At 43.6% G+C, this 19,060-nt stretch overlaps 1 protein-coding gene across 1 annotated transcript in view; it reads left to right on the forward strand.

The window, feature by feature from the left end:
• PANK4 (pantothenate kinase 4 (inactive)) overlaps positions 1-19,060 on the forward strand; it is a 362,653-nt gene that overhangs the window by 38,540 nt on the left and 305,053 nt on the right. The window contains exon 2 of the mRNA XM_069240981.1: positions 14,348-14,430. Coding sequence (XP_069097082.1) covers positions 14,348-14,430 — 83 coding nt within the window. The remainder of the gene's footprint in view (positions 1-14,347; positions 14,431-19,060) is intronic.

Consider the following 19,060-nt stretch of genomic DNA (forward strand, 5'->3'; position numbering starts at 1 on the left):
ACTCTACCCTATGCCACTTTATTCTTTGCCCATGTAATCTCAGCCACTCTACACCACTGCATTTTTTTGCCAGTGCAATCTCCGCCACTCCGATCTAGGCCACACCAATCTACTCTGCACAGCTCCAGTCTGTCACTGTACTCTATGCCACTCTCCAACATTACACTCTATGCCACTACACTTTACTCTGTAACACTCCACGCTATGGCCCACTACTCTACGACAAATGCATTGTACTCCACTCTAACCTACTCTGCACCATTGCACTGTTCACCATTTTACTCATCACCATTACACTATGCAACTGCGCTCTACCCTGCATCACTCTACCCTATTCGGAAACAATCTACTCTACGACACTGCACCATACTCCACTCTACTCTGCGCCACTTCACCCTTGTCACTGCACTCTATGCCACTCTACTCCAAGTCACTGCACTATATGTCATTATACTCTACTCTGTAGTGCCACTGCTCTTTACGGCACTCTACTCTACTGCACTCTGACACTCTACTCTGCAACACTGCACTCTCCGCCCCAGTACTCTGCACTACTCCACTGTACGTTACTCCAGTCTGTTCCTCTGCACTCTGTGGCACTATAGTCTGCACCACTCTGTGGTACTCCACTTTCCACGACTTTATGCACCTGCACTCTGCCACTCGACTCTACACTGCCCTCTGTGCCACTCGACTCTACTCTGCTCCATGGGCCTCTGCCTCTCAACTTTACATCATTCCACTCTCCACCACTGCACACCACCCTACTCTGCACCTCTGCTCTCCTCTGCTCACCTCTGCCCTGCACCACCGCTCTGTTGTGCACCACCACTGTACTTTGCTCTACGCTGCACCACTCTGTCTCCACCTCCGCTCTACTCTGCACCACCGTTCTGCTCTACTCTGCCCTGCACCACCACTCCATTTTGCTCTAGGCTGCACCACTCTGTCTCCACCTCCGCTCTACTCTGCACCACTGGTCTGCTCTAATCTGCGCTGCTATACTCGAAAGCACCGTGCACCACTGCTCTGCTCCACTCTGCACTACTGTGCTCTACTCTGCACCACTATTCTCTACACTGTTGTGCTCCTAACAATCTTCTGTGCACCTCTCTACTCTACATCACTCTATTCGACGATGCTGCATTGTATGCCACTGAATTCAATGCCACTGAATTCAATGCCACTGCAATCAATGGCAATACACTTGGTCCCACTGCACTCTGCAGCACTGTATGCCAACGCATTCTACACCAGTCCACTCTACGATATTCCAATTTATGCCACTCTGTGACTCCGTGCTATGCCACTCCAATACATGACACTCCACAACACTACGCCATTCAACTCTGACATTCTGCACGACTCTCCTCCAAACCGCTATCTTTTAACCATGCTGAACAGCAGTCACGCTGGTGTGGCAACACATTGGCAAAGCCAAACAGCTCTTGCATAGGCGAGGCCTTTTGTCTTTTTCAATGCTTGTTGCTTCAGTGAGAGAATGTGGCTATAAAAACACATCCTTAGCACCGTATTAAAATGCTTTTATTTGAAAATGTATTTTTACAGTTTTTTTTTTTTTCCATTTTATTTTGATAATGGAGAGATACCACAGTACAATACCATACAATAACTTTACAGCAAGGCGCTTTGCTTCCTTTTATCCCCCAACACACCATCTGAATAGACCCCAGTTACGACGTGCATTCAAACACGTTTACCAACCAGGCAGTACCAATGCATACTAGCATATTACAATGTTAGTAGCTATTTAATCTGGTTAAAATATATAGATGGATTGTGAATGCGTGCGACCTGCTGCTTTCTTAAACAGGTAAAATAATTGTATTTTCATTTATTTGAGGGTTTTTTTTTTTTATAGCGCCAACATGGGCCAATGTCTGAGTGTTTTTACAGGTACAATTATTTTTGTAAACATTGCCAAAGGACAAGACAACAGGTCCTTCCTTTCAGACGAGTTTGAGTAGCCAATGATCTTTGCCTTTATTGCTTAGCATTGGCAAAAAAGCAGCAATTGTTTCCTCACACAGAGTAATTTAAAAACAAATGCAGCCGAGGTCATTGGGGGGGGCTATAGTGAGCTTGGATCAGGTGCAACACGGATAGCGCGGGGATAGGTATTTGAGCTGAAAGTACATGCAGACGAGAGCTTGAAAACGTGTAGTTAAAGAAAAAGAAACAAGCATTTGCAATGCAACGGGTCTCGCGTTTGCTCATGTTAGAGCTGATCGCGTTGTAAACTCCTAACCCGACTTTTCACCTATCGGGCAAAAGCGCATTTATGTACATAACCCGAAAAAGTGAAATTAACTATGTAAAGCGCTCGACTTCTGCCAAGCGAGATCGCGCTCGTAAATTAGAGAAAAAGAAGTCCACGAGCCCGATGTAAAACAGCGAGCCTCGCATGTTTTCTGTACTTGGTCGCTGCGCTCGAGGAGGGCTAGCCACCGGAAAAGGCATGACTTATGCGTGCCTTTGGCTAATGAAAGCAAGCAGATTTTATTAGGCAAGCCCACGAACCAATGAAAAACACTGACGTGAAGTTGACAGTGCTCCGAGCCCTTTTCTTAACACTAAAGCGTCTCGCTGCAATACGCATGCGCGACCCTAAAAAGTAGTTTCCTGACCTGAAAGGAAATAAAACATCCAATCAAAAGGATTTATAAAGCAAATACGATTTAGATGAAGGACAAACACAAGACGAGAAAAAATAAGATGCAAACAAATAAGACAAGAAAACCAACAAATGGTAAGCAATGGGCGGAGCGAAAGTCCAATGATACCATTGGTATTGTGCACAAGAAATGTAGTTTATTGCTCAAATATTTAGCTTAGTGTAGTGTATTCTGCAGCTATTTTAATTGTATATGGTGGATTTTGGCTGCTATTGCCATCGCTCTGGGCGTTTCTAGTGCATTCTGTCGTTCTTTGGAATTCGCTTGTGTCCCAGATCTCCTTAAGCTTGTCCAGTGTCAGTTATAATTTTTAATATATAGTTGTGTAGGCATGATATCGCTGTATTTTCTCCAAAATCTTCGATTGTGAACTTGGCCTCTAATGGGTGGAAGGTATTGAATCAAACTGTTTTATGTATGGAAGCAGTGTTGTATCTGAATTGTAAAAAAAAAAAAAAAAAAAAATAGGGCTGTTTACAAGGCCAGACACTTCTTGGAACTTTGCAAATGAATTATAAGTGTAAAATGCCTGAGGACCACTACCAGGCTAGAGATTCCTATTCAGTTCAGCCCCTGGCAGTACAGCGACATGTGAAAGTATTATGCCCACCCAAGGTGCTGTTTCTTTGGTTAATCAGCCTTGATAGGGTATCTGTTTCAGAGCGTCAGTTCAGCTTTTCAGGACCGTTCTGGTTGCTGGAGGGATGTCCCACAGATGAGTTCCACCGTATAATGTGGTGGGGATGTATCCCCACATGTCTGCAGCTCATTTCTCTATGCCCGATCTCCCTCTGTGTCAAAAAGCCATTTGTTGCTTATCGTAGGTAGATGTGTAGCTTTTTAACATGGATATGTGGGGGGAGCCTTCTGAAGAAATCACGTGGGAGGGATGATAATAGTTCTGCATTGTGTATATCATCTTAGGAAGCACAACTGTTTTAATAAGTGTGATCATGCTCAAGATGAGAACTGGAAGTGGATTTCAATAGCTCCAGATTACTTTGTCGATCGTGGGTGTTATGTACTTACAAAGGCAACTGTGTGTGCTAGAGGTGTGTTATCCCAGTAATTTGAATGAGTGTTTGACTAATTCAACTGGTGAATGTGAGGCCCACTGTTCTTTAGAGGCAAAACAGGATTTGTCTCTGTTTTCCAGAATCAGCGAAGTCTGAATTTAATCGGAACGTGTGCTATTTTAGGGCCTCTTTTAGGATGGAAACATTCTTTACATGGTGACAGACGTGTGCGCCTTTCATGAAAACCCCAGCTGCAACGTTGTCTGGATTTCTGGTGTTGATTTTGTTGTCATGGGTGAACCTGGATCATGCATGCGCACCATGACATAGACCTGTTGCGTAGATTGTAGATTTGTTGGACCGGGTGTGGCACCCAAAGCCCTACCCTTGTAGTGGTCAAAGACTACTACCTTTGCCAAGAGTTCAGTAGCACAAGTGTGTTTGTGGTAGCATGTTGTGTAATTATCGGTAGGAGTGAACGGACCTTTTTACCTGTCAGTGGAGTGAGGCCTACAGCTTTGCTCATCTAAAGTTCTACTGCTGTGCCCTTAACTCACCCCTGCATTCATGAAGCTAGCATGCAGCTTTGTGCAGCGTGCATGTGTGTGCTGTGTGTATGTGTGCTTGTGAATGCCACAATACATGAAATATTCTTGGTTCCATTTTGGAAGACCAGGGCTGACATCAGGAGCATGAGGGCATAGAGCAATCCCTCCTGACAGATTTGGGGATTACTGTATTCCTGAGAGCTGGGTGAGACACATTGGAGGAAGGAGAGTCAGGCTTTTTAGTATACTTCAAAGGGTGCTATTTATTGAGGGAGAGATCACTTGAAAGGGGCATGGGCATATCTCAGGAAGGAGATGGTGCTTATATGAGAAGAATAGGCCTGGGGTGGCCTTTTGATGCAGATATTGCTGTGGCTGATGTTGAGGCATGACCTCTAGTCATTCCAGTGACCTGTGTTGGTGGGCTATCAGATTTGGAGTAATTCCTGCTGTGACAGACTGCTTTCTGGAGGAAGAGCAGGACAGAGGAGCTGGCTCTTCAAAAGGAAGCCGCCCCCGGACTCCCCAAACAAACTTCAGACTCATTCCTTAAAAACACATTTGGTATGTGGAAATGGACTATAAGAATGGGAGCTTAAGGCCCCAAAAATTGCCAACTGACAACCAGCCAAACTGGTTGTATGTTGAGGGGGAGAAGCTCTCCAAGGCTTCTGCCTGTGACCAGGACTGGGGACTTACGGTCTTTTCATTCACGCAGTTCAGCTGGGTGAATGAACATCACCTAGGGAAATCCAAGACCCACCTGCCCCTGGATCCTGCAGCACTAGTGTCTGCCTGCTTGCCAAGACCATTGCATCCTGTGAGGAAGAGTGGAGCGATATCCAGTGGGTGATCTTAGCTAGTGGATCCCACGTGCGGAGTGAAGTCGGTGACCCTATATGCCAGAAGGGGCCGCTGTGATGAGAAAGTGATTGCGGTGCCAATGGGCCATTGCTTATGTGTTGAATGAGGTTGGTGAGCACATGCCAGAGCAGCCTACCCTGAGATACAAAGAATGTTGCCTCATTATGCCATAATCGAGAGAAGAGGATGCAATGTTAACCTGTGTGCTCCCGATCCCTGACTTGGTATCAGAACTGGATCGATCGCTTTCCTTCCCCTGTGAGACGGATCTGAGGAACTTACATCTCATGGGAGGAAGCGCTGTGGATGCTTAGCCTCTGCTCCTATGGAGCCACGAGTGCTGCTCACTGTAGGCAGCAGCTGCAGCACTCCTCTATGTTCAAAAGTGAAATGCTCACTGAGATTCTAGTAGATCAAACCCTGGTATAGCAGGTAAGACTGATCGCAGGGCCAGAAAGCTCCAGTGGAAGTTGTTCTGCAGCATAGCACTCCTGAGACTCCAACTACAATAGGACTTCATCTGAATATTGCCTATAATGGATGGGAATAACCCCTACTTTTAGTGAGAGGGAATTTGGGTTCATAGACCTGCCTATCCAACACCAGAGCCCTGACATCAGGGAACTGTATGTATTGTTTTGGTATGCTGTATTTTACCTTTTGTTTGTAGATAAATACTCCTTTTGTCATAAAAGCAAGTATTTCACTGGTCCATCACTTATTGCTGCTATTGAACATATTTTGAGTTGTATATCTGTGTTCACTGCCCTGCATCTACCTTTCCCTGAGAAACCTTGGACTGCTCGACCCGCACTACTACTGAAAGAGAAGTGCTGAAGGGGTACTCCGCCCAGGTGCTTAGGGACCATAGTAAGTTGGGCCGTGAGACACCAAAAGTAAAGGGCCTCAACCATCCTCATGTTGGGCCCAGTAGCTCGTGCTTGCCCCCTGGCCCTGTGTTGAGGGTTTTGTTAGGCCTGTAATAATTGGGTGTGAATGGAAGAACAAAATGTCATCTGCTAATGAGGAGACTTTATCCTCTGTCTCAGGAGTGCAACGAAAACCTTCAGCCCGTCTTATCTCTCCAAAGCCATTCTGTCAAGGAGTCGATTGCCAATCCAGACAGAAGCAGGGATAGGTGACACTCCTGACATGTGTCTCTGTTTATTTCGATGGGTGTTGAGAGAATGCCACTGGTACTCATCCTAGCAGTAATGTCGGTATAAGGTAGTTTAGGCAATGCAGTTTGCCCCAAAATGAGTACCAGGAAAAAAAAATAGTCCTATCATAAATTATTGAATCGTCTTTAGGGAAAGAAGTATTTTCTTTGTATTTTCTTTGTAGGACAGAAAGGACTGGCATAGTGGATCTGCGAGCAGACACACCTGGGCTTTGAAGAATTATCCCGGGATTCCTTTGAGAGCAGGGGTTGTATGTGATTTCAGCTGGCTAATTGCTTCTTATAGCTCTTCGGTTGTGATATCCCTATCCGTGCAATCTCCGTCAGCCTGGCATTTATTTAGTGAACAACACTAACATATCTGTCCGTTCGTGGTCGTAGGGGCCATAGAGTTGAAAGTAAAACTGAGCGAATATCCGAGCTATACTGTCTGGTTGATTGATGCACTTGTCTTTGGACCCCTCCGACCAGTGTGCTGATTGCTTTGCCTATGCAACAGTCCGTGCAGCATTTTCCCTGTTCCACTGCTGAGCGCAGTGAGCTCTGCGAAGCCCATTGGGTCAGTTTCGCCAAACCAAGAAGTAGCTGCTCATATTGCATTTTCCTAAATTTGCGTTCATATAGGGCTTTGGCAGATGTCGCTTCTTGGCCCTGTTGCTGAAGTTTTGTTAGTTCCTAGTTCTTCTTGTCGACTTGTTTTTGGTATTCCGTTACTTAAGATGTAATGTCCTTGCCTAATACCACTGGTTTGAGGGACTCCCACAAATTAATCTGGGATGCGATTAAGCCCCTGTTAAGAACAAAATGAGTGATTTCATCAACAAAAGGAGGTCCTAATCTCTATTTTGCCAAGCCACCAGACACTCACATTATTGCAATCTTGATTTTAGGCGATGTCTGTTTTCACAACGTAAATTTGCTTTTTTGACAATTAAGCACAATGCTAATTTAGTACCACATCCGTGATTATGTTGGAGGGATTACTTGACAAGTGTTATGATTCTGTAATGCTCTTGAGCAGTTTTGATATATGAAAACTCAAGATTTCGCCTAATTCCCAGGATGGAAGTCTTTGACCATTTTATTATATATTTGTATTACATTACATGCAAAAATGTTTTTCTAATTATGAAAACGGTCATAGCTGGAAATGGCTCTTAAAAAATATGTAGAAAGCTCCAATTGCTTTTCGATTTGAACTTATTTATTGAGAAGTCAGTGCGAGGCGAACAGGTCAGTTTGTGACCATCTTTGTTCTGAGTGGCTATAAAACACGTCTAATGGTATGCGGGAAGCTCGCCAGCGTTTGATACGAACGTGAGCTGCGTGCAGAGCTCTTTGCTGGCTGGTAGAGAACCACCATAAATGGTGTAAATAACTCTGGAGCAAATTGTAGCTTGCAGGGGCAATCTTGAGCTCATGTGGAAGGATGGTGGAGTCAGGGGAAGCAGGAGAAGTAACATTGAAAGAAGAAGGATGGGGATATGAGTAGCGAATCGGCACATGGTAGAGAGTAAGAAGACATATGCACTCGCGTATGGGCGCTGAGAAAAAAACAACAAGCACTAGCAAAGCCAAAAGGTCTGCTGCTGTTTGTTTGCCAGCATTTCAGAAAATCGTGTTCGTGTTTTGTCCTGGTGTTTGCTAAACTTTATTGTTCGGGAGGCTGATGGGCGTTAGTCAATCTAAAAAAACATTTAGTCTAAAAAACAGAATTGCCCAAAGGCAGAAGTGGTATTTGGTGTCACAAAAGCACAGATTACCTTAGTACTCCCTCGCACTGAAGGGAGCTACTTTGTGTGAGGATGTGCTCTTTGTGAATGGGCGACCTATAGTAACTCGTAGTGAAGTCAGCCAATGGCTGAAGTGTGCTGATGTGTTGCCCCTTGAGGCACGATTGAGTGGGTTGGAGAAAGACCTGAATGACGCAACTACAGACAAATGGATGAAGTGTGGCTGAAAACGCCTATAAGTATCAATGTCATACACATTTTTTCTGGAAGGGAAAGAAGGAAAGTAGGAAAGGAAGAAAGGGAAGAAATAAGAATAGAAAGACAAAAAGGAAAAAAGTGAAAGAAAGGAGGAAACAAAGCAGGAAAGAAGATAGCAAGAAAGAAGGAAAGGAAGAATGAAAAATGATAAAAATCTGGAAGGAAGGAAAGGAAAAAAAAAATGAAATAGACCGAAATGAGGAAGTGGCGAAGAAGGAAAGAAAGAAGGAAAAGAGAGTGCAAGGAAGAAGGGAATAAAGTAAGATTGATACAAAGATGGACGGAATGAAAGAAAGGATATCAAGACACAAAGTAGGAAGCAAGGAAAGATGCAAGGAAAGAAAGAAGGCTAGAAGAGAAGATAGAAGGAAAAAGAAAAATCAAGAACAATGAAAATAAAAAAAGAAATAAGGAATGAAAGAAGTTCATTATAAAAAGTGTTACACATGTTGCAAAATAAATACAATTAATGCAGGTTTTCTTCCTGAGCAAAGTTTATTAAAGAACTATTGGTGAATATGAATTACAAATAAATATATCCTAATGAATTGTCGGTTTATGAATTCACATGTGTAATATTGAAGCTTTTGGTTTGTGTACTGCATGCATTGTAAAAAGAGAACAACTTAATTCAAAACAGTTCAGAGGCAGAAGCAAAACGTCAATGAGGCCACTGTAGACCAATTGATGGAGAGGTGGCTGAAAGCCACTTTAGGTATGTCATTTATGTATATAATTCGATAAAATCAAAAGGTCTTGGCTGATGCAAGACCTAAAACTTTGTTCCCTAATGTGAATAGTTGAAGGTACAAATCATTCCATCAAAAGTAGGTGAAAGAAGCTATGCTCAATGGGAGGGGCAAATTAAAGAAGAGGAAGAAAATCAATTAAATAAGAAACCAGCAAATGAGTGACACGAAAGCCAGCCAGTGGTAAGCAGCTGGCAGACTCCAAGCACAGTGTGTTTTATGCTATGGTCCCCAAGAAGGTTTTGCCTACTGACTGTCTGGTGGGTGAAACCTTAAAAGGGCAAACAAATTAACTGTGTGGTTATTTCAAATGAGACATTCTGAAACTAAAATGCTTGTAGAATATTTGACCCATTAAATGAATACTCTGAATTAACATGTTTACTGAAAACCTGAACTAGTAAGTGAAGAGCTGGGTGTTAAAATTACTATAGTACGTTAAACCTAAAATAGCTACATAACTGTGCGGTGACCTAAGAATTAATCCATGATTCCAAATATACCTCTGCATAAAATTCCTGTGTGAGCAGAAGCAATGATAGGACCATCCTTATTTAAAGAACAGGATACCTGAGATGAGGTTAAGTTAGAGAATGTTAAGGTCTGTCTCCTAAAATCAGAGTTTGAAACAGTCCTAAGGATGTATCTTGTTGTCCACCAGCTCTATAGCACTCCAGACACTATTAAAAACCCTTAGCTTGGAGACCTACGATTCTGGAACAGGATGATGGTAATCATGATAAAGATCAGAGTATTGTTTTATTAAATAGAAAGTAAATAAATATTGTTAGCAAATTAACCGATCGAAAATTGACCAGATCTGCTCATCAGGGGCTTCAAATGAAGCATTACCTTGGAGGCAACATCTTGCTAATGCCTTATTGCATTGGATAGACGTAGGGTGATCCTATGATTTTTTTTTTTTTTTGAAGGGGCACTGTGGTGTCCTGTCTTCTGTTCTAGCCTGTTGTGTCGTCTGTTCAATTGAGTGTTCTATCTCTTTTATTTGGAGTTTCTGTCTCCAGATGAGGGCTGCGCTAGTTACATTCAAACTGCTGGTGGGGTTCCCTTACTTGTACCTTGCTCCTTAATAAAGTGCCTGTTCCTGTACCTGCCTCTGAAATGCAACAGTGGCAATTAGAGCAAACTAGAGGTGGCTAATGGAGACTGAAGTAGAGATCAATGTAATTGTCAAACTGAAGAAGAACATTCAACATTTCCACCAAAGCCTGACCGGGGCAAAGCCGAGCACTGCAGCTGCATGAGGAGTGTGCAGCAGGAGCAAGTGTAAAGGAGGTGTGTTGATTAAGAAAGGTACTCCAGAGTATTGCTCAGTGGTTGAGTGCTACAGGAAGGGCTACTAATTTAGTTTAACTGAGGCAATGCAGGAGACGGAGGAGTCTTAGCAGTGCTTCGAAGTCCTGATCCATAAGAACTGAGGTTTGTTTGCAAAAATGTTAACTATTTTGTATTTGAAAGGCTTGACATATCTGCCAGGATCCCAAGAAGCATCAGTGCAGCGTGGTGAGGATTAGAAGCACTGTGTGTGCCTGAGGCCTATGTGGTACTGCTGTACAATGATGGGTGTGATGAACTGAGAGTGTTTTTTTTTTCCAGCGTAGTCTTAAAATGCAAGCTATACAGATAGGCACAGTGTAGTGTTAAGAGCTTGTTCCTATTTAATCCTTGAGGTTCCTTTGCAGTGTAAGAGTTTGGCTCCGTGGTATTATACTTTATTGTGTTTTGGGGCTCGGCTAGTTGTGAGTAGCCTACTGGAGAAACAGCCTTCAGCGAGTACATAATGCTGCAGAATGAGTGGAATTTTAACTGGTGGTGTTTGAACATAAATGCTGTACTGTGCTTGGTCACCTCGTTTGACAGGAGGACAGTTTGGTGTGTAGTACTCTCTGAGCGCAAGCAGATACCACGTGTGTTGTCATCGTACATACATGCATCATTCTGGACCTAATGTTCCAGTGACTGGACTTCAGTGAAATGAAAGACGCACTATCCAAACTACCAGGACTGAAGTAGGACTGACTTGTTTTGCTTAATCGCCCCATAGGCCAGCTCTGTTCTGGAATGTGTTTTTTGTTATCTGAAAAACTGCCTGCCATTAGAGCGTTAGTTCACAGAGATTTATAAAGTCAGTGTTCCACCTTTCACGTTTTGTCCCACATTAATGTACAATAAAAGATCACATTTGAAAAACAAGCATTGGCAAAGCCAATATTTTATCCTACACAAGAGCTATTGCCTTTGACAATGTCTTTTAGCTTTGTTGTATAGCATGGTAGCATGGGAATAGAGTAGAGTAGAATGGAGTGGCATGTCGTAGAGTGGTGTTAATCGAGTAGAGTGGATTAGAGTGCAATGGAGTAGAGTGGTGTTGAGTAGCATAGAGTAAAGTGGCATAGAGTGTTGTGACGTACAACTGACTGTAATGGGGTAGAGTAACACTGTAGTGGCGTACAGGAGAGTGGCATGGATTAGAGTAGACTGATATTGACTGCAGTTGCGTGGTGTAGAGTTGTGGGGAGTGCAGTGGCATTAAATAGTGCAGTGGGGTAGCGTATAATTCAGTGGTGAAGGGAAAAGTGGTGCAGAATAGAGCGCAGTGACAGAGTGAGGCAGAGAAGAGTAGAGTATAGTGGCATAGAGAGGCGCAGCATAGAGTGCAGTGGTGTAGACTAGAATGGCATAAAGTGGTGCAGAGTTTAAAAAAAAAAAAAAAAAAAAAAGAAGCTCCAAAAATGGTAGCAGTGGATGGACACAGGTATTTAGCCCATGCTTCAGGGGAGGGCTAAACACAAGAAGAGGACATGACACAGGCATTCCATGGCAAACAGGAGTGAAGCATTTGAGAGCGATGCTGAAGCTAACAAATGATAGACTATGGGCATGCTGTAAGAACCCTGTATGTAAACAACTATTGCTGAGACAGCACATGCGCTATGTAGGCGAGACCTAACAAATATGGTGAATTTTGTTTGTCAGGATAGGTTTCTTAGGATTGCGAGAACAGCTACAGTTTAATTTTCAATCGCATATATTTTATTGAACACATTAATCTTCTATGGGAGTTTAAGCACATCACAGCAGATGTCCGTTCTGGTTTATGATATATGTTTACATATTTTTAATCCTATTGTGTAGAATAATTTATTGGCACCAGTGCGAAAATTAAAGTACAGTTTGGTGCTGACTTTTCTCCATTGCCAAGCTATACCAAAGTTTGCGCTCATGCATAATTTATTTGATTTGATTCTGCTGTCGATGGGTTTGGCGTCCATGGGTATTCAGTGCAAATGTGGGTTTCATTTTATATGTGATGGTACATCTACCTCTCCACCCAGCTTCTTTGCTAATTTGATTGCAGAGTTGCTTGCACTGTTTTCACTGTGTGCAGCATGACTGCATGGATCTACGAGAGAGGTGTGTGTGCTGTTGAGTGTAATTTGGTGCATTGCAACATTGACTGCAGTCATCCATAGGCCATAATTTATCCATTGGCGTTCCTTTGATTGTTGGCCGCATGGTAGGGATTGCGGGCCGTAGGGTATTCTGATGCCTATGTGCTGTTGTGGGGATGGTACGTATTCCACTGGGGTGAATGCCTTTACTGTTTCTGTGGAGAGTGCATACTCAGCTGGGTTGAATGTTCATTTCATGTTTGCATGTAGAGTGTGCGCTCCACTTGGTTGGAACGCTTAGAACTATTTGTGTGGATGGTGCATACTCTGCTGCTGGTGATGGCCATGGGCCTTTGTTTGGAGTGTACACACTCCGCTAGGTGTGATGCCCACATAGATTATTGGTGTTGGGAATATTTTTGTTTGTGTGCGCCCTGCGTGGCTGTACAATTTAGTTTCCTGTGTGAGCTTGCTCGTGTTTTCATTTGACCTCTGTGACTTTGAGTATGATTAGGTTTAGTTTTGAGCGCATTTCTTGTACGGTGTGTGCGTGGTTAATGAGGTGTTTTTTATTTTTTTATTTTTTTATTATTGTACTTTTTTATTATTTAAGCATTATTTGTGTATTATAAGTCAAACAAGTTTTGTTCCTTTGGTTTTGCCTCTAGGCGTTCTGTTTATTGTGTGTTCTTTTAAGTTCTTGTATTTTGCTGTGCTGCTGTTCTTTTTGAGGTGGAAGATGTGTGGAATCCTGTCATCTGTTCTAGCCTGGAGTGGAAAGTTGTGAGTCATGAAGAATGAGTGGTGTCCTCGGTGTGAGTGCTCTGTATCTTTCATTTGGCGTTCGTCTACAGCTGAGGTTACACTCTACCTCCTGGTGGTGTTCCCTTACTTAGAACTTGTTTCTTGATAAAGTACCTGCTCCTGTACCTACGTCAGAAAGACCACATAGGTCCTAATTTTCTTAGGTCTAAAATTCATTCTAATCTAATGTGACTCTCATATCCGTTTACGTTTCGCCACTCAAACATTTTTAGCTGTTTGTTGTCCAGATATTTTGTGTACAGCAGCAATTGTCGCAGTTGACTTAGGGGTCAAGCCCATTAATTAGCATAGGTTGACTTTCTTTTATCAGTCTCTTATTTGCTTGCTTCATACTCGGTTGCTTTACTTTTTTCCTGGTTGTATCCCTCCCCTTCAGCATAGCTTCCCTTTGATTTCATTACTTGTATATTTCCAAGTCTAACATCGGCAAACTCCTTTATTTTTTATTTTGTTGTTTATTTTTTTGTTTATTTTTCAAGCACTTCTTGGGAGTGGAGATGTTTATTGATCTCTGCCACATGGGCTAGTTTATTAGTTCTTATTTGGCAGATGATAAGGTATAACGGTCAGCTTATACCTTTTCAAAGACCAGACCTACTGGCTTTGCAAATGTTCGTTTGGTAAGGGCAGCTGAATAACTGGACAGACTTTCAACCCACTGTGTAGTTTTGGTTCAGCTGCACTTTCCATTTAAAAATCATTTTTTGATTTTCCGATACCTTTTGGTCTCTGTGGACTGATTTGCAGAAAATGTCAAATCATTAGCTTACTCAGCTAAGGTCTGGCATGCCAGTTTTGGGTTAAAATGTGCAGGAGAATAACGTTACACAACAGTAAACCTATTGATTGCAGGGATTCAAAGCAGCAAGCTTTAAAATAAATGTTTTACTATTAATATGTTCACCAGACTAAGATCAAAATTTTGAGGCCTAGACAAAAAATACGTTGTTCAAGATTTGGATTATATTCATCTCTGTTAAGTGAAAGCCTACATCCTCGTTTGGGTTTTAGGTTGTATTTGCTAAGCTTCAGAATCTAAATTCTCTCTCTTTCATTTTGATACAGGTGGCTCATTAACAAAGTTGGCCTACTATTCAACAGTGCAACATAAAGTAGCTAAAGTGAGATCTTTTGACCACACTGGAAAGGTAAGCAGTTTTGTGTCGGTCTTATGTGTGATTTCATTATCAAGTGGTTTACAATTGTTAGCTTGTAGAAAACAAGTTGTCTTGTGTGCTGCACATTCACCCTTTGGTGATTTTTACTATATTAATGTAGGGAAATCTGCAAAGGGGCTACATTGAAATTTGAGCTCATTGAGATTTGCCCAAATTGTGAACATGCAGTATTGACTTACTTTTTTGAAGTTGGGAGATGGCTTATAGGATTTGAGCGCGTTCTGTGCAGCTCATGAGCAAAAATCTATGCTTTTATGGTTTGGCCCCTCCATCGATCATTCCCTTATCTGGGGATGGTCATGAAGTAACTAACTATTTCAGACCCTAATACAAATGTAATATGCATGTTAGTGAATGTTTTATGAACGATAGTGACTCTAACTAAAAGGTGCACTGGGATTCCATGTGAAACTGCACTTATTTTTTTATATCCATCTCCGTCTGGGACCTATTTAGTTGCTTAAGCAACTGTGGCTGGTGTGTGTGGGGGGTGCATGTTCTCTTTCGTACTTACTTACATATAGTTGCTGGGCCCCAGTCTGAACCTCTGACAGGCCGCCCCCCAGCCCGTAGGCCTCCAGTCAGGTCCAATCCTTTGCCAGGTCGCCTCAGAAGTGGGCTGTGCTGTCCAGCAATATTTTGAGCATTGCCAGGTATAGCAAGGAGTACTGTAGCCTCTTGTCTCGAAGCGCCCACTTCACTTCCAGGAAAGAGGCTCTCTTGGACTAAACCAGTGCTGTGAAGTTCGGGGAAGAGTGACACTCTCCTGTTCCCTACTTGGAGGTGAATGTCAGTACACACCCGCCGCAGTAGCATATCTCTGTCCTTATAATGAAGCAACTTGGCTACCACTGGTCTAGGTGGCCGTCCAGGGGCAGGTGGGCAGGCTGGCAATCAATGTGGCCTCTCCAATGTGAAGAAAGGGGTCAGCTGCATTGGGGCCACATCCATCCTCCACCAGGACTCCAGGTAGGCTACTGTATATCCTCCTTCCATGCCACCAGGGAGGCCCACTATATGGCTGTTGTTGCAGTGGTTTCCCACCCCTCGACGTCGTCTGCACGATGTTCCAGTACTCTCACTCTCTGTCACTTCTGTGACTTGGGAGGCCAGTGCCTTCTGGCCCGACCTTAGCTTCCGAATGTGTTCCTTAGTCCCAGTCACCCAGTCTGCCAACTTGTGATGGTCCGGACGCAGCAGCCCCAGGTCCGTGGACAGCGTACTGCTGTCACAATCAAGGGTGTCGTTAGTGTCCACAGTAGCCTCAAAGATCTTGTCCAGTTGAGCCTGGTGGGGGGTGGGTAGACAGTCCAAGCCCACCACAAGTGGTTCATCATTCTGGGAATGTCCTGCAGGAGCTGCTAAAGGCCCTGGCCCTCTGGACTTGCATTTTTCCATGTACGTGCCAGGTTAGATTGTGGGGACCGATTCCTGCGCTGGCGCAACTGCACCTCACCTGGTGCACCCCTGCTAGCATTCCTTTACAGGGCTACACCCTGCCAGCAAGTAGTTGCCTGGTGCTGCGAACCTTTACGTTCAACCAGTAGCACTCTGGGTCCATGTCTCCAGCAGCAGCACCCACCCCATTGACCTGTTCCCCTCTGCAACAGGCATGTCAGGTAGTTGATCCATAGGGGGTGTCTGGGGCCTGGCCGGACAAAAGTCAAGTTACCCCCTTGCGTGTATCGGCCAGGCTGCGGCCCTCGCACCACACTACAGTCTTCACTTTTGCTGCACCTCAGGGCATTCAGGCTGGCCAGCCTCAGCGCCACTATAGCACTGGGCACTATTGTGTCCCTTCAAGTTCTGCACCTGAGTGAGCCAGTACAAGTTCTAGGCCCCTGCTCCTTTGCAGGAGGGCGCCACAAGTATCTCTGGGCCCCAGATGGGTCCCTGCCGCCTATCTCAGGCTGCTTCCTACAGCAACTGTTGGGTATCACTTCTCTCAAGCTGTGCAGCTGCCTCTTACCTCTGCCCAGTGCCATGGCTCCTTTCCCTGCGGCAGTGTCACCTTTTTCAGGCCTTGTGGACTCTCCTCTCAGCCCTCCGCACTGAGTATGCTATCGAAGACTGCTCACCGCTCAGCTATTGGTCCCGCCAGCTAGCTCCCCTGGCAGGGTCTTGGGCTTGCGCCGCCAGTTTGAGCCCTACCAGGCCTCTGTTGCTCCTTCTCTCACAGGGGGTGCCTCCAGACACAGTTTCTGCTTGTGAGGGCCCCACCCTATTGCCTCAATGCAGGGATCAGCTTTCTGCTGGCTGATGGCGCCCCAGGGTGGCAGGATTACCAGGATTCTAGCAAAGCCAATGTTGAGTTTTGAGCTCAGGCCTCTGCCATATTTGGCCAGCTAGCCATGTGCCCTTTGAATAAGCACTTGATTGCCAGGTTTAGAACCAGAGTGAATACATGCAAAGCAAATTAGCAAGAATCCTATTTAGTTTGGTGAATGTCAGAAAGTTGCAATATTACAATGTAGCAGCTGAATACTGGCCCATTTAATGCCCGTGCTCTACAGCTGTCAAGTTTCCCCTTTCCTCATTTGTTTTCTTGCTTTATGATTCCACTTCACAGATGCTTTGATCAGTCAAAGAGTCTTTTTCAAATCAGAACCTACCCCAAACTTTCTGACTGACAAAGGGATGATGTTGATCAACTTGACTGTTTATCTGCCCCCTTTTCTTCATCCAGATGTCTCACCAAATACTTGCTGGATAATGCAGTAAAGTCATTGGATTAAATAATAGAATTAGTTAGTAAAAATCAATGGGCTTCACAGGAGCGTGGCCTGATGGAATACAGTACGCTACAACATACCATCCTTATTTTCTTTCTTGTTAATTGTACAAGGTGCCCCTTCTTCATACATGCCATCTCATATTGGTTTGGAGGAACATACCAAAGATAAAAGCATAATGCAGTTGTTGGGAGGTAAGCAGGTTAGTCCTTCCCAACACCAGTAACCCATGTTGCCTAACCCCCAAAGCAATGTATTTGGACTATAAACTGATTACATGCCATAGCATTCATTGCAGGTTTTTGCTGCAGAATAAGACCCACTACAATAGTTAATCCATACAACATGGCTAAAGAGCGTTTTGTTTATATATTCTTTAAGTTTGAAAGCACTAAGTTTGACACTAACTTTTTTATTAGAACCTTGCTATGTTGGGAGCTTCATTGGAGACAATGGAGTGCTCAGGGCTTTTACTGGCTGGTAAAAGCCGGGAGCGTCAACATTCTAATGTTCTTTTTTCACAGCAACAAACCAAGACCTCACGGAGCCTAAGGGGATTTCAATCCCCTTGGGCTCCATGATGACCCTGTTTTATGTATTATAACATTCTGTCCTCTAGTGGCAGGGTGTTATAATAGCCTTATAGCTCTTCATAGCTGGGCAAGCCGGCAATTGTCTGTTTCAATTAAAGTCCCACTCCCTTGTTAAAGGCCCTTGCCTTCAGCTCATGCCTTTAACGCTGGAGCAGGCCTTTAATGGCCGGTATAGCCTGCTATGGCGGGCTGTAAGGCTACAATCTACTAAGCTAAGCAGAGCAAAAGAATGTGTTTGTCAAGCCCTGTTCTAGTAACAAGATGCACTACTGCATTCTGATGCAATTGAATACTTCTTGGCTTTTTATGTTCTTGGCCCTGAAAGATGTCACTACAGCAGTTGAGTGTGACGGATAATTGGGCTATGAAGTTGATACACTCGGAAGAGGTAAAATGTGAAGAACACCCTATGAGAAGTGAAGATTAAAATGACGTATAGCAAGAATTGTGTCATCAAGGGGCCAGTTATTGCAAGTGCTAGGTGACATTCTTGACTCCTGTGAAGGAGGTGAACTGTCTTGTCCTCTGCCTCGTAGTTAAGCCTGCCCTCTTTTCTAAAGTTCCATTAATTAAATCACTTTAATGTATTTTGCAAAGGATCTTAGTCCCTTCGTGAAGGGGAGGTGACTTTATTTCCTCACTCCTTTGCAGATCATCTTTTGGTACAATAATTTTGGTTGTCATAATGTCTCTATTAAGACTTTCTGGTCGCCAACCAGTCACATGCCTGTTAAAGGACTCCAGTCCAGTTGCCATTGACTTTCTTTTTTTTTTTTTTTCTTTTTTTTTTTTTGTAATTTTGCAGAGAAAAACAGCATGCATTTCACTGTAGCTCTTCCTCTGTTTTTAGACTTAGTTGTGTGAACTCTGTGACCAAGAGTTCAGTGTTAGTTTTATTTTTTTTGCTGGCCTATGCATCTAGCTGCCTGCATTATGGTGACCCTGTAGTTAAGTTTAAATATTATGGTGATGGCACCTGGGCATGGTGGAGGGCAGGTCTATGTGTGCCTTCTAGACTGCAAAAAAAGGATGAACCATGGGGTTTCAGCACGTTACCTCTAATGGTTTGGTAAGCCTGCGTTTGTGCAGATTGTAGTACGACAAGAATACATATGCTTTCAGTTACAAGGTGAGCATTGGAAAAGCCAATATCAATGAAAAACAACAGTTAATGGGTTAGGGGGAGACTATATGTGTATGTATATATATATGGGAAAGAGAATCAGCTGAACTTTTTGATGGGACTAGTTATGGCTTGGAGGTAAATTCATCCAA

The sequence above is a fragment of the Pleurodeles waltl genome, chromosome 6 (assembly GCF_031143425.1).
Source record: "Pleurodeles waltl isolate 20211129_DDA chromosome 6, aPleWal1.hap1.20221129, whole genome shotgun sequence".
NCBI classification, from domain to species: Eukaryota; Metazoa; Chordata; class Amphibia; order Caudata; family Salamandridae; genus Pleurodeles; species Pleurodeles waltl.